Here is a 17,194-nt window from a genome sequence, read left to right as displayed (position 1 = left end):
TAATCCTTCCATGGCCACTACTTGTCTAGCACTGATAGAGGACTGCATTCTTATACCCTAATCCTTCCATGGTCACTACTTGTCTAGCACTGATAGAGGACTGCATCCTTATACCCTAATCCTTCCATGGCCACTACTTGTCTAGCACTGATAAAGGACTGCATCCTTATACCCTTATCCCTCCATGGCCGCTACTTGTCTAGCACTGATAGAGGACTGCTTCCTTATACCCTACTCCTTCCATGGCCAGTACTTGTCTAGCACTGATAGAGGACTGCATCCTTATCCCCTAATCCTTCCATGGCCACTACTTGTCTAGCACACTGATAGAGGAATGCATCCTTATACCCTAATCCTTCCATGGCCACTTCTTGTCTAGAGCACTGATAGAGGACTGCATCCTTATACCCTAATCCCTCCATGGCCACTACTTGTCTAGCACTGATACAGGACTGCATCCTTATACCCTAATCCCTCCATGGCCACTACTTGTCTAGCTCACTGATAGAGGACTGCATCCTTATACCCTAATCCTTCCATGTCCACTACTTGTCTAGCACTGATAGAGTACTGCATCCTTATACCCTTATCCCTCCATGGCCCTACTTGTCTAGCACTGATAGAGGACTGCATCCCTATACCCTAATCCTTCCATGGCCACTACTTGTCTGGAGCACTGATAGAGGACTGCATCCTTATACCCTAATCCTGCCATGGCCACTACTTGTCTAGCACACTGATAGAGGACTGCATCCTTATACCCTAATCCCTCCATGGCCACTGCTTGTCTAGCACTGATAGAGGACTGCATTCTTATACCGTAATCCTTCCATGGCCACTACTTGTCTAGCACTGATAGAGTATTGCATCCTTATACCCTTATCCCTCCATGGCCACTACTTGTCTAGCACTGATAGAGGACAGCATCCTTATACCCTAATCCTTCCATGGCCACTACATGTCTAGCACTGATAGAGGACTGCATCCTTATAACCTTATCCCTCCATGGCCACTACTTGTCTAGCACTGATACAGGACTGCATCCTTATACCCTAATCCCTCCATGGCCACTACTTGTCTAGCTCACTGATAGAGGACTGCATCCTTATACCCTAATCCCTCCATTGCCACTACTTGTGTAGCACACTGATAGAGGACTGCATCCTTATACCCTAATCCTGCCATGGCCACTACTTGTCTAGCACACTGATAGAGGACTGCATCCTTATACCCTAATCCCTCCATTGCCACTACTTGTGTAGCACACTGATAGAGGACTGCATCCTTATACCCTAATCCTTTCATGGCCACTACTTGTCTAGCACTGATAGAGGACTGCATCCTTATACCCTTATCCCTCCATGGCCACTACTTGTCTAGCACTGATAGAGGACTGCTTCCTTATACCCTACTCCTTCCATGGCCAATACTTGTCTAGCACTGATAGAGGACTGCATCCTTATACCCTTATCCCTCCATGGCCCTACTTGTCTAGCACTGATAGAGGACTGCTTCCTTATACCCTACTCCTTCCATGGCCACTACTTGTCTAGAGCACTGATAGAGGACTGCATCCTTATGTTAATCAGTTGGTTTGATCTGGATTAAAAAGAGGGGTTCAAACAATGGACAATTTTTCAGTGAAACACAGTAAGCATTGATCATGATCACTTTTGGTAGGAATTCTGAATAGCTGGTTTTTCATCAGATCTAGATCTAGACCCTGGCAGTTGTACATGTTGTAAGCTTAATCAAGATTGTGCAAATCTTTCATCTTGTGTATTTAAAAAAGAAATGAAATTCAAACCTTAAACTAAATGCATAGGAATTCATAATGATTATTGAAAACATTTCAAAATCTTCAGAAATTTCTCAAAAAAATTAATTTTTAGATTTTGTGTTAACGACTTGTGCTAAAAACAAGTTAGAAGTTCAATGACCTGAGGGCCATGCAGTGTGTGCCTGATTGCATATAAATACATGTACAAACAAATGGGTAGCTATAGGTGCATATTGTTACATTTATAGAACTACAAATTAAACTGCAGGGTATACATGTTGTAATTCTGATCAGCTATGCGCAGAATGTTTCCCCAGCAGCAATAGCTAGGGTGTGGCTAAAGTCTTGACAGCACTCTGTTTAATTATATGCACATACACGTATGCTATAGAGAGATCCAAGATTTAAATATAGTAAAGTTGCAATTGATAGTGTTTTAGCCAGCCAACTGGCCACGAAATCCTTACCAGAGATTGTTATGGAAGACAAGAAGCTAATTATTGTGTACCGTATTCGCTCTATTAATCACCCTGGCACATGCATTTACACTCTGAAAAGATGGGCAGTAAAAAGATTAGAAAAAATGAGGTGCCACTTTTGTTGCTTATGAAGTTTCCTATTGTGAATTGTTTGTTTTGTGAACCTTCCATGAAATTGCAAATCCTTATCTTTTAAATGATTGAATGTAAGCCATGTTTTGTATTAAACATGAAAATCTTCTGAAGACACTGATCATGACTAGAAGTGCGATGGCTGTGTGTACATGTACACAGGAGTGGGGCTGGGATTTGCTGTCTTATATATTAATAAACTAAAAACATTTGGGAAAGACATGGTTGTGAAATGAATTGATTAGAAACAATGCTGAGTGGTACTTGATTGCAGTCACCAGCGACATGAGCTGAAATTTTAATATTGTAGGATAAATTTGATGGGTCTTTTATTAAATTTTCAGTCTTTTTAACGGTTTAGAAACCGGTAAAATGGTTTACAATCAAGTTTTATTCCAAAGAACTGATACAGTACTCAGTTGTGTGTTGTATGTCCTTGAGTAAGAAATAGTTTTAATCTTGATTCTTCCAGTACTAGTCTATATAGCTATATAGTACGTATACCCTTCTGTAGAAATGGGTCCTTTTATGTGTAATCCAGTTTAGAAATAATCCTGAGAAATGCTGGTGTCCTCGCTCTGCTGAGGTGCTTAATTCACCCCAAGGAAAGGAATGATTTTTTTTCTCCTTATATAAAATCTGTACTTGTTGTAGAAGATTTATATTCTGCCATACAAAGGAAGTATGTGGTATTTATTGGGGAAAACCATTGAATTTTCGGTTTATTACATTTTAAAACTACCTATGACCATGAAAATGTTAATGCATCAAAGCCGTTAGGGATTTAATAGCGACATCTTTTGTGTCATAATCTAGTGACTTTGCATGGCTCAATTAACATCACGACTCTGCGACATTTTGAATGTGCTATATGTATATTCATTCAACACAGTTCTAACATCAATATCTGCTACTAAGTGATCAGATTTCGTTTTGCTACCATTTCTTTTTGGACTAAACAAATTTTAGTGGGTGCATATATATTACTTAAAAATCCAGCAGAAGACCAAATTATATACAAGTACGTATACATACACACGCACGATAGATAAACCTGCATCCAAATAGTATGAATATGAAAATATTTGCTCTGACCTTATTTCATGTTTAACTCAATTCATCCCTACATATCTAAACTGGACTTGCCCAGTCTATGAATTGGTATAAGATTCAAATGTGTCATTGGGGGTTAGTGGGTTAATTATATTACCAGAGCTGGCTCAGTTATCCAGATCAAGATTACATTTAACGGACAGGTTTATATATATATAGGTCTAAATATAAACTAAAATCCTGTGTATGATATATAGCTGCTTGAGTTGGGTAGACATAATGTACCCTTTGAATACCGAGCATGTACACCCCAGAGCAGCTGTATGTAAACACGTGACTGCACATGCATATTCAGCACATTGTTCGTAGGTTAATCAGGATAGAACTCCATATTTAAATGTTGACGTATATACGTACCAGCCACAGTCCCACCCAGATGTTGATAAAAAGGTCAGGCATGGACAAATTCAAATATGCCCAAAATGTTGTACATTTGTAGTTCAAGTTTTTCTCTGCCACGTATAAATGTCACATGGGTATTGGATGTCAGTTCTAGCCATTGTCCAGCGGGTTTTTTAATGATGATTTTGAATTTTGAAATGTCCCATTGTAGCTGTAACAGATCCAGCAGGGGTGTTAGAGTACTATATATATAGCTAGCTAACCTGTCCCGCAGTCAGATTTGGCAACAATTGCAAGGGCAGTTTCAACATTCAACTAGCCTAAGCTGTATTTTATTTTTGAATATTAATTTTGAAACTTTTAACCATTCCTGATGCGAAACTTATCAGCTTTTGGTGTCTGAGGAATTGTGTACATGCACCAAGCTAAAAAAAAAGCATGAAAATAAAATTTGGTCTAAAACTTACTACCTGAGGCTAGTTGTGCAGAGTGGTATATATGGTTATATATACCCTGCCCTCTCCTGATAAGGGTAAGTAGCTAGGGTATTGTTTATTTTGCCTGAGGTTACGATGCTTTTATCTATCCTGATCTGTGATATAAAGTTGCCCTTAGATCTAGAACGGACAGCGATAACGATTAACCAACGTGGATGGCCCCACCTGTCCTCTACTCACCTCACGCTAATCCGGAACAATGTCAACAAATTGGGACCTTGACCTTGCTCCCAGCTGCATTGTTGTACCAAGCTACAGGTTCAAAGATAAAGTTTCAAGGTACATACATAGTACATGTAACCAGCGAATGTAGGCCACCTCGGCTACTCTGGACTGCCATGTGGTGCGTTACAGTTATTTACTGTGTAACATGTACTAGACCAGTTCAGCAACTGCACATTTATTTTGGTTGTTCCTGAATACCGTGGGACAACTATTCTGGCCTATAACATGGTATATATAACCACTCGGATCATGTTTCATTTCCCAGTTATTATTGTGTCTCTATTAACCAGAACACAAAAGTTACTTAAAAAATATAGATCATATGGGATAATCCAGAAGTGTTCTGAAAGTGTGCAGTAGTCTGCTGGTGTGCATTTATATTAGTTAGCTTGTTCTGAAATGTGAATTTTGGTCAGATGTGCAGTCTTTCAAGTTTACAGAAATTTAGAGAGAAAATCTGCAAACATACTTGACATATACATACAATGTACAGTATAACTATATATAGCTAGATTATTATATAGATAATAATATAAACACACACACATGGTGTACACTTTAACACTTGTTTCATTTACAGTCCAAACTAGGGCAGTCATCAACTTGTTCTACAGATGTTGTTTGAACTCCATGATCAGCAGCGCAAAAAGGAAAACTTTATTAACTTGTTTCTCAAATCTCGTACAAATGAAAACTCGACTCATGAAAGTTTTTTTGTATTCATCCTGCAATGCGTTGCAATGAAGGCCTTGTCAGGGAGCACAAACATAATCTCTCTGCTCAAAGTGTGTGTTTGTGGGATCGGAGGGGCGGGGCCAAAATAATTCCACGAAATAGCATTTACTGGCATTTCTACTGACCTGCAATAGATGTGGGTGGGCTTGTTACCAGGCATGGGCTTATTGCCAGATAAATACGGTAATGTACATACACAATTGCCTATACACCAGCTTTACTGCATGCATGATCATTAGATCACCCCATGGTGTGTTGACTGGCCCAGTTTCTGGATAAAAAGATACAATGTATGTAGCTACTAATAATAGCTGTTGTATCTACTACTGTTCCTGTCTGCTGGGGATATATATGTGTATAGTATGTTCATCACACTTACATTTAATAGTAATATACCATGTCCAAGATCATGATCACAAACTTGCCCTCACTTGCCAGTGGAATCCTTACCATTTATATATACTATAATATGTGCCGGTATAGGTACATTCTATGTATGTACTACCTACCCGAAGTGTCTCAGTGTTGCTAGAGTGGGCTTCACAATGTACTACCGCTGATGTATTATATATCTTGACTCATTCACCCCTGAAATTTTATAATAAATTATTCCAACCTTTGAATTGGAAGAGTTCAAATGTGTCTTCAGTGATGAATGAGTTAATAGTTGTTCCATTTCACTGTATACAGTTGTATGTATATATCCCACTAGCTTGTGAAAAGCATTTCTATATCTCCTTAACCATTGAAGACCAAGGTGTATTACTGCAGTAAACTGTGAAATTGTCGTCGCAGTTCAACTTTCACCTTTTTCTCACTTCCAAATGAGTGCGAAATTTATCATGACAGTAAATATTAGTAACCAACATGCAATTTATAGTTATTACATTTGAATGGCAAAGTTACACTTAGCAAACATGGATTTTGTCGGCAAAAGGTGAATAATTGACTGTGCGAAAGGTTCAAGGTTTACATTATTGATCTCGCTTGCCTGTAGAAAGTGAACTATTTCTCTTAGCTGTCGAAAAGTGTCGCTACCTCAAGCTCTTGCTCACTACCTGTTGATGACAGTGTATTATCTTAATGTTTCTCACTAGGTAGTGAAAAGTGTATTGTAAAGTCTGGCCACACGGTCATACGATCATCATGTGACATTTTCGTTTGGTATTATACTTTTATTCTAGTGATGAAACGCCCTTAATTTTTGTGAAGTCTATAATGTAAAACATGAACAGCAGTTACATATGTTTGGTGTTATATTTAGCCTTTGGAACAATTCTTGAAGTTGGAATTTGAAATGCTTTGGCAATATGCCCTATCACAAAATAGATTTCAGTTACAGAGCCAGACCTTGATGATACAAATAGCTGTCGTGGTACATGTCTGTAACCTTTGATTTCCTCTATAGAGATAGTGTTACGGAGTATAGAGATAGTGTTACGGAGTATAGAGATAGTGTTACGGAGTATATAGTGTTACGGAGTATAGAGATAGTGTTACGGAGTATAGAGATAGTGTTACGGAGTATAGAGATAGTGTTACGGAGTATAGAGATAGTGTTACGGAGCTGCATGGCCTACGTTAGTCTGAGACTGATTTACCTGCGGATGTGATATGTGCCACGCTTTGATAAAAACTTTTGAAAATTGATCTGATGGAATGAAGTATGCATAAATCTTTTCATCACCTTTATTTATAGAAACTTTCTTTTCAAACCTGAGTTTCTACATATGAGATTGAGAGACTATTAAATTAAAGATAACAATTTACAACAGTATTTTTAACCTGCACTTGATGTGGTACTGTAGATCCGTATAATTGTCCGTAGTTAAACGCACCTCAAGCTCTAGGATAATCCGATACCATGTCCTAACAAAAAAACATCACTTTTACATTGTTGACATTTAAAGACTATTTGATGTACTGCCAGTAAAAATACTGAATACCAGGAATTTTTCGTCCAGTCAAACCTTTGTTGGTATATAATCCATATTCGCCAAGTGATTATTTCACCCTTCACATTTAAATACTATGTAAACAATGCTGTTTACTACTGTTCACTGTAATGATGAATTTGCCTTCATTACAGAGGGCAAAAAAGACAGAAATTAAACTCAACCGAAAGTTTCCCTGCATACAGCACATTTCTCAATATATTTTGTCTAATTTACTTTCTTTGGCTTCTTGAAAAATAATCTATTATAATTTAGACAATGAACTTCTTGATTGTTGTTTTCAGAAATACACCAAAAAAAAATCTGAATCAAAAGCCATTGTCAGGTTCTTATGGTAACAACAGCCAGCATGATAACCAACAAATAAAACGCACAGGAAAATCCAAAGAGGCCATATCATTGGTGGATCTCCAAATGTGCAGTACTATACAAGTTATGCAGTACTATACAAGTGGGATACATGCTGACGAACGCTTTAATTACCACCCCTATAAAACTGGGATCTAACCAGCAACAGGAAGTAACCTAGATACCTGAAATCTGCCCCCAGAGCGTTCTTAAAACCTGCATGAAATGTTACAATTAAATGCCATTTGAGTTAACGTTGCTTAGGGACCTCTTAAGGAGCTGTGAGCAGAGATATAATGCTTTGTTCTAAATGACCTGGTGCAGGTCATGTACCAGTACAGAATGTCGGTACCTGTTCATACATGTATAGTTCTACACAGGCATGCTTCTCTTATCCTTTTAATTTAATTTACACTCAATGGATTATATCATTTGGTGTTTCAGGATCCCCGTACCATTGTCATGACTGTAGCTTTGATAAATTATTTTAGAAGAAAACCATACCTTGTAGGACTTCTATGAGAAATAAACAAAATATATTCAAACAGCATTCTTCTGAGTGTATAAAAAGGTTGTCGGGCCTAACCGGGATTTAAATCCTGGTCTTCAGATTGATATACAATAACATTAATTGATTGAGCTACCTGGTCAACAGGAGTGTCCTGGCCCATTGCAACTGTGCTTCGAATTCAGTTCTTCCCAAATGGAAGTTAATATAAGGGGAGGTAACTTAATGTATAGGAAAAAACACCGAGTGACAGGGACCCTTAAATATAACCTAGAATGGGACCTTTGTCCTTTATCGACTATATTGTCACCAGATTTCATATTACTGTGGTGTAACTTTATAAGCAATGTTGTGTAGTATAATATTCATGTTGAATAGAGAAAACTGTAATGAATATATCGGTCGAGATAGTAACTTGTTGGAGTCATCCCAGTTCCCTGGCCTCAATATAGATATCATTTATTCTTTAGAATCAACCTCAAATTGAGCTTTACCTATATTTAATACTAACAAGGAAATTTCAGCTCAAACTGTGTTTAGGGCTGACTCGAGCATTGGCAAAAATTGGGTCAATTTAAGTTTTCATATAAATTAAATAATACCAATAATATTTTGGGCACAAAATTGAATAAGCGATAGGTCACCCAGACAAATTTTCAAAAAAAAATCCCAAGGTCATGACCACAGTTTTCACTTTAGATCTGCATAGGTTTGTGAAACCACTTTTATTACCAAACATTTTGCTTTGTTCCAGGTTTTGTTCATTCTGCCTACACGTTTGGTATAGAGAGCCACATCAGCCAATCCAACATAAATGGGGCCCTCGTGCCTCCCGCAGCTCTCCTCAACATTATACAGAAGGGTCTCCAGTACACGGAGGCGGAAATCAGCATTGGGGAGGTAGGTACAGACATCACTTGCCTTTCCAAGTCACGATCGGCCAACATCAAAAGGGAAATCTCCTTGCTACTACTGTATATCATTTAAATTTTGCAAGATACATATTTTTGTGATTCTCTAAATTCATCAGTTAGAGTATCTTAGTAATTCATTTTGTATTTGCTTTAAGAAAGAGCATAGTATAAGAAAAATAACAAATTGACAAGGGGGATAACTCTGTTATTTATTTGTACACCCCTAATCTAAGGACTTCTGCATAAAAGAATCTCTGAAGTTCATAATTGTGAAGATCGGGGCACCCGGTATTGGTCTCAGCGGTCAATACAGTTATTTCGGTGTTGTATTTCCAGGATGGTTCGGAAAAAGTGATTGAATCACTGTCACTGATTGATGCTGTGATGCCTGATGTGGTGGAGTCCCGGAAACAGGCGGCAGCCAAGGCCCACATCAAAACAGCGGAGACGCCCAACACCAACGGGGAGGAGCCCTCCCACGCACTCAGTAAGTGTAGCAAAACTGAGCGGCTTAGGCATCTCACACTCTTGCTAGGGACTGGCTGCAGTTTGGTGGTATTTCTCCGGTGGCTTTCCTCCACCAACAAAACCTCGCACGTCCTTAAATGACCATGGCTGTTTATTGGATGTAAAAAAATAAAAACCTTCCCTTACATAAAATACATCAAAACTGTTGATATGACCCAACATTGTCCTTATGAAAACTAAACAAAAAATCAATTTAAAATATTTGGTTTCGAATAACTCTGTATCTGATGAATGACAACACCAGATTCACGGAATAGTTCACCTTAGCTCTATGTTGTTTGGGTAGAATGTAATGAAATTGTCCGCTGAAACACAAGAATTGGGTCGATTTTTCTCCAGGTCATTGATGCAACCTTTTCTTTGGTTGGGAATTGTTTTTCTCGCTTCAAAATCTATGTCACATGACTCTGCTCATAGCAGTTCAAATGTTTCACTGGTTTCCTGAAAACTAAAATAACAGATCTGTACATTTTTGTTTTACTTCCTGAAAATGGAGATGTGTTTTGGTGTGCTGAAGAAAGAGTTTTTCTGTTGTGTTGAGAGTGTATGATTTGGATACTTGTTTATAATGACATCAGGCTAAAATAAAAGAAACACTAAGTATATTATTGTCCTGGCTTCTGGGAAATTGCATTACTAGGTTGGATAATACAATAATTAAAACCACTAAAAGGCACATTTTCTTTAGTAATTTGTCTGACCTGCATGATTGAATCCAATTTTGGATTGAAGCTAGACATCATCTCTAAGGCATAAAAAATAAGATTAGTTTTTGTTTAACCTTGACCTTTAATTTATATCCAATTCAACAACCCTTACCCCAACAATTTTATTACAGTTATATATTTTCATGTATATTTATTTTCAAACTTTGATGCAAATTGAAAATCATTAAAGATGACCAGAAACAAATTCATTGTTCTCTATCTAAATTTGGCCAGTTTGCAGAGAGCTCAATATTGTTATATATATATACACTTCCTGTTGAACAAAAATGTGTTGCAATTATCAATTTTGTTGATGCCTTTTTGTCATGTTTTTAGCAGTAACAGCTATTTAAGACCGATAACCTTTTACACGGAAACTACTGTTAAACTTTTTTAAAGATGTGTCTTGTTTCATTATTCTCATATGTCTTGAACAACCTATTGATTACTTGGAGTGTTAGCCAGGGTACCTTGGTTTCTGAACAGACCATGTAGCCAAATTGTTAATGGGGCTGTAAGGGGGCTCTAAGGGGGCTGCGGTGGCCAAGTGGTTAAGGCGTCGGGACATTCTGATCGACATTGCGTCACACGACATTCGGACATACCACTATAGCTAGCCATCCATAACTGGGTAGTGGGTTAGAGACCTACATTTGGCAGTCACAAGGTACTAGCCTTAGGTCGGTTGTTTTACTCCAGGAACACCTGGCTTTCCTCTACCACCAAAACCTGGCACATACATGTACTTAAATGACCATAGCTGTTGATAGGACGTAAAACACAAACAAGCCAAAAACCAAAAAAACTAGTTATTCAAAGTTGGATCGGTTATAAGGACGTACACAATGGTTATTTTTCAAATGGAAAATGTCCAAAAATATTAAAATTCTAAACCCACCTTTCAACATATTTGGATACAGAATAGTCATCCAAAAGGAAAAATCTACATAGAAATTTGTTTTAAATGTTCAGCTGCTTTTCAAATTTTTTGAAAATTTGCATCAACTCCAGGTCATCTTATTAGACTTTGAGTATGAGCAACTTAGCTGGTGGAATTACAATTCCTAAATATTAACTTTTCTTCCCCACTATATAATTAGTTTCCAGATTTTCATTAAATGGTTAATGTTGTTAATTTTGTTCCACCAAAGACCCCTGGGAGGCCCTGGCCCCATTTACTGTTCCACCAAAGACCCCTGGGAGGCGCTGGCCCCCCTATACACCTGAAATCAGGTCAATGTGTTTCCTATATAAAGCAGGGTTATTTGTAGACCAGACAGACTCATGTCATAACATGCTGTATATCAGTGGTATATTATTTATATACATATGTACATTATGTATACACACACCAACAATATGTAGGCTATGTGCAAGTGTATGCAAGTAGTACACTTAGTTTACCAGGCAGTACACAAAGTTTATTATGTGTGCCCCAGATAGATTCTATGTGTAGATACAGGTAGGGAAGGTGAGAAACATAGAACATGTTAGATACAAGTGGGTCAGGTGGGAATGTTTCAGGTAGAAAACCTGTCAGGTACACTGCCTACTTCAGTGCACTTGAATTACGTGGTGTTTGATGTTTGATGGGGCTGAAGGTTGACAAGGTTGTGTCGGTCTTTGTGTGGATCTTGTAGGTTGCTAGTTTTAATGTTGCCTTCTATGAAAAGCAATTTTTACTGTCTGTGTAATCATTGTCAGTTATTTTTTGTAAAACTTTAGTACTTTCTGTCTGTCTGAAATGCAAACATACCAGTATTTACAATGAAGTCCTTAAATTTGTTCATTAAAAAAACTAATGAAGTTGGATATTAGAACATTTCTATTGAAAATACTCTTGATGTTAACTTTTATAGAAAAAAAACTAGAGTATTGTGAATACACTACTACTACTTTATGTAAATCTGGACTGACCCTACTAAATGGTACCTGGACTGAACGAGATAGCGTTACCTCAGGCTCTTCGTTTCCCTTGCTGCGGCATCCGTCCAGCGATGACTTCTTCTCAATAACCAATAGGTCTTGGGAAATAATATTTGTTCAGTAGAATGCTAGGATAAAGGGCTACCATGTTTGTTCATATTTTTGACCTTGGGTCACTTCCAAGGTCACGGGTGTAATGTTTTCAGCCCACCATCATCTGATGGTGGGCTATTAAAATCACCCTGCGTTTGAGACTGATCGGATAAACAACATGGCCGACAGGCAGCCATCTTGGATTTTGATAGTGAAAGTTTATTATTGCTATTTCTCAAGAAGTACCAGAGAGATCTTTCTCAAATTTTATACGTAGGTTCCCCTTGGTCCTTAGTTGTGTGGGGCAACTTTTGAGACTGATCGGATAAACAACATGGCCGACAGGCTGCCATCTTGGATTTTGATAGTGTAGGTTTGTTACCGCTATTTCTCCGGAAGAACTAGAGGGATCTTTCTTAAATTTTATATGTAGGTTCCCCTTGGTCCTAGCTGTGCAGGGCAATTTTAGAGACTGATTTGATAAACAACATGGCCGAGAGGCAGCCATCTTTGATTTTGATATTGAAAGTTTGTTATCGCTATTTCTCAAGAAGTACCAGAGGGAGCTTTCTCAAATTTTATATATAGGTTCCCCTTGATCTCTTGTTGTGCATGTTATATTTTGAGACTGATCATAAAAACAGTTTTGATTAAAAGAAGAACTAAACAGATCTTTCTCATATTGCAATGATTGATTCTATTTCTTTCACATTAAGTACTTTACTAGTAAATATGTGAAATGACTCACTTTGAAGGTTGGCTTTCATACACATCAGTTTCCAAATAATCAAAAGGTGCATGGGGATGATATCTGGCCAGTAATATGTTGGGATGGATGGTTACCAACTGTGTTCAAATGAATGACCTGGAGACACTTTCAAGGTCGCAACAGTCAAATATGTTAAAATATTCAAACAACTTATCCTGAATAACCCAAATACCTAAGGTGATGATATTTGTCCAGCTGCCTGCAGGGATGAAGGGCTAATCAAATTAGTTCAAATGAATGACCTTGGGTCACTTTTAAGGTCAAATGGGTCAAATGTGTTAACATATTTAAACAAGCCCATTATTACTATATTAAAAAAGGAACGATGTCACCATTTTGTTCAGTATTAATCGGATTGGAGAAGAATTGGTTTAGGGAAGTTCTGCTGTTTTAAAATATATATGTTCACTGAATTTGGAACATTATTGATCTTATAACTGGGTGTAGTAGAAAGCTGCCACTTTGTAATGATCCAGCCTGCTTGGAGATGTTACATCAAGGCTCCCTTATGTAACTGGATTATAAGGGGTGATATAGCTAGAGGTGGTTCACTGTCCAGCCTGGCTATTGCTGGCCAGTGAACAAAAATGTGATTGATGTGTCCGTAATGCCAGAAAACAGCTTCAGTTACTGTCTATTCTTTTTTTCCTTGTGATGACTCATCAGCTGTGTAAATTGCAGCCTGGATTTGACCTCTAAATGACCTATCTATGGCCTATATTTTGGTAAACATATATAAAATGACGCATTAGTTCCTTTTCTTCTCTTGCCCTTTCACACGCTCTTCATATAGACTACAAGGTTGATATATATATTTTTTCTGATTTTTGTTGAAGATAAAAAAATTAATGCAAAAAAGTTCAAACTTGAATTACCGAATGCATTCACTACCCCTTCAGCCAAGTTTAGAGTTTTGAATCTTAATTTTAGACACAGCAGGAAAAAAGTGACGATATTGAGCTTTCATTGTTTTATGATTCTAAATATTTGGTATAATTCTGAAAATTCCCATTTTTAATCAATTTCACAAAACGTCCCATACTCAAATTTGATAAAGTATAGAACATTTCTTATAAATACACTATACACTTTGGGGGGAGGGGGACAGCGGAACTTCCCTAAACCAATTCTTCTCCAAACTGATCACCTCTTAATACTGAACAAAAGTGTGAAGTATTAGAAATAAACAAAGGGCCATAACTTCTGTCTTGTTTTACAGCAAGCCTCTCTGATGAAAGTTTTCAGAAGCAGTCTGTTTTTTACATCGGGTCCTCCAGCATTTTTGTGGCGTTTAGGTCTGTTTGTGACTTTTTGGTACCGACTTCTCTAATGTCAAGGTTAAGCCTAGCAACATGTAAAACAGTTTGTGTGGGAAAGCATTAATCATCAAGGCCTGTCATAAGGGAGAAAATCATTATGTGACATCGACTGTAGAAAAAAAAATGGAATTGCTTTCATCCAGAACTGGAGGTAGTTTATGGGTTTTGGATGGCTGCAGCGTTTAATGTTTAAGGGAGGGCAGGTCTATACTTAATTTTACTGTTGGGATAAATCAACAAGGGTCTAAAGGGAGACGCGGCTGCCAGTATAGCCATGTGATTGCTAATGCATAATTCATAGGAATCCTATCAAATCTTAGTTTTTAATTTCAGCCAAAGTTGGCTGGCATGGTAAGATTAAATCAATTTATTGTGATAAATTTTACACCACTCCCTAGCTTCTCTCTGAATCACTACCACAGCAATTACATCAGTGTTATCCTGAGATGACAGGTGGAGAGGCAGGAGATATTTTAAGAGGGTTAGAGTTTGAAGTTGTGGGCTGTGACGACTTCCTGGCATGTTCTGTTGTTGTGCTAATGAGCTAGAGCTGTGATGATATGTAGTCATATCGGCTATTGCAGGAGAAACAAACAAATATTTCACTCCCAGTTTATGCCAATTAGAAGCTTGTGGTGCCAGAACCACGGATAAAAGTTCACATTTTGTTTTCATTAAAATTCAGATTCTTTCTCTCAAACTATTTCTCTAATTTAATTGATGAATGAGTTTTAGGTCAAAAGTTCATAGAGTATCATGGAATTATGCCAGATTATAGAGGTTTGAGAGTATGATCAAACTGGTTATATTAAATAGGTTCTAGAGTATCATGGAACTAGGTCAGATTAAAGAGGTTCTAGAGTAAGATCAAACTAGGTCAGATTATAGAGGTTCTAGACTAGAGTATCATGGAACTAGGTCAGATTATAGAGGTTCTAGTGTATCATGTAACATTATGACATCATGTCAGTTGTTTTTGGTGTGATGGTGGTACAATGCTATTACCTCAAGAATAAGACAGAACATGAAACCTGTTTGTGTTCACACCATAACACTGTGGTAAGGGGATAAAATCTAACAAAACGATATTGTAGAAAATTAGCTTTAGTGATTAAGATGTTGAGGTGACTTACTGTTGCTATTCGAAACCATTAAACACAGTAATAAATGGATAAATGGGAGGCATCTGGAGGCCTCTTAGTAATGCAGTATTGCAGTCAAGGACACACCATAGATTTCAATATTGGATGGTCTCCAGTGATTCAGAGTGACGAGGAGTACGATCAACTAAGGACTAGCACAGTAAAATTTTAATTGCACGAGAAAGGAATGTTAATGGTGCCAGTTCTTGGAGCAGAGCAGCTCCTCGATCAATTCTGTTGATTTGCAGAGACAATTTTGTTGAAATGTTCCTCGGGGAATACGTGAACAATAAGATGGCACTCAGAGTTTTATTCCTTCGTGTTTTCGGAGCATCGGGTTGCTTGTCGTAAGATCGTTGTTGGTTTGTTTTCTTTCAATTGTTCTTTTAATTTATGTCACAATCATCGTTATAAGATTAGATGTAATCCCCAGATCCTTTATAACGGCTACCTGTACCAGTCAGAAATCGGGTAACTATCTATCCTCTGACAATATATTAAAGACAGGGCTGATCACTTGTACTTAAAACTATTACAGCCTTGGTTGGCATAGCTTTTTTTGGAGTCCATATATGCAGATTTCAGGCAATTCCATATGAAATCGTTAAATAGTATATTTTCTCAAATTCTCTTCAAAATTTCCGAATAAGTTTGAAAATTCCCAATAATAGTTTCCACTATTTTACCAATTCCAAAACCATAAGCACCATTACGAAAATAGCAAAGAAAAACAACTGGTGCATCTTAATTATATACGGTGATTTAAGCTATGGTTGGTTCATGAACGTTTCTTGATTCTGAGGTCTTGATTGATAATTTAGATATCAGGAAAGGGTGTAGCAGGGAATTGTAGGATGGAAAGGTCAAGATTGTTTGGGAGTAAAATTTATTTACTTATCCTTGCACTACTGTGGTATTTCGGTGGGGTGTATGATATTATTGACAGGAATATGCCAAGGATTTCAGAATAGCTGAGTGGGCAGAAATTATATCCGGGTACACAGTGCTTGTCTAAGCCTATTAACACAATTATAAAATACTATTTCTGATCGCTTTTGTCAATCTATAAAAATAGCCAACAACATGGTAATGTGTACACACGTCTATTATATCCAAATTTGTAATGGATACAAGTTTTGGTCAATAACTAGGTCTGCTGATTACTTGTAAGGAGAGACCAAAACTTGATGAAGCCTATCTTCTGCTCCAGGTCTTTGGGTTCAAAGTTCTTGGTCGAGATGGATGGCTTCCAAACCCCAACCATATTGTTTGTGATCTGCTCGGCTTTCATGCTGCTGCTTTTAAGTGCGTAACCTTCCGGTCTGCCTTATCTAACAAGGCTGGTTCATGTGATACAGGTGCACCGCTGCACACCAGATAGTCGAGTTTCTTAGGTGTGTAATGTTTCAGTTGTAACCATGTGGTATGAATGACTTTGAGGCGGGTAAGTTAGCCATAACGTCAAGGCTCAGATTATTTACCTCAGACTTGCGGTGAGTTGGTTCAGGATGTGTTGGCATATACCTGTATGAAAATACAAGTGCAAGCAGTGTTTGATAACAGCCAACTGCCACCAAAAAATAATAAAGATGAAAAGCTGGATATATATATAGAGCAGGATCCGGAAGTAGGTCAAACAGAGTCCAGGCTGGTTTTCGTTGGCTGGTTCAAACACTTAGTGT

The 17,194-nt window shown here is 37.7% G+C and overlaps 1 protein-coding gene across 1 annotated transcript in view; it reads left to right on the top strand.

The window, feature by feature from the left end:
* Positions 1-17,194, top strand: part of LOC110465903 (F-box-like/WD repeat-containing protein TBL1XR1-A) — a 51,849-nt gene that overhangs the window by 12,633 nt on the left and 22,022 nt on the right. Inside the window, exons 3-4 of the mRNA XM_021522053.1 lie at positions 8,869-9,014; positions 9,365-9,515. Coding sequence (XP_021377728.1) covers positions 8,869-9,014; positions 9,365-9,515 — 297 coding nt within the window. The remainder of the gene's footprint in view (positions 1-8,868; positions 9,015-9,364; positions 9,516-17,194) is intronic.

The sequence above is a fragment of the Mizuhopecten yessoensis genome, unplaced genomic scaffold (assembly GCF_002113885.1).
Source record: "Mizuhopecten yessoensis strain PY_sf001 unplaced genomic scaffold, ASM211388v2 scaffold11105, whole genome shotgun sequence".
Taxonomy (NCBI): domain Eukaryota; kingdom Metazoa; phylum Mollusca; class Bivalvia; order Pectinida; family Pectinidae; genus Mizuhopecten; species Mizuhopecten yessoensis.
Note: the sequence above shows the minus strand (reverse complement) of the source record. Positions and strands in the feature narration are given on the sequence as shown.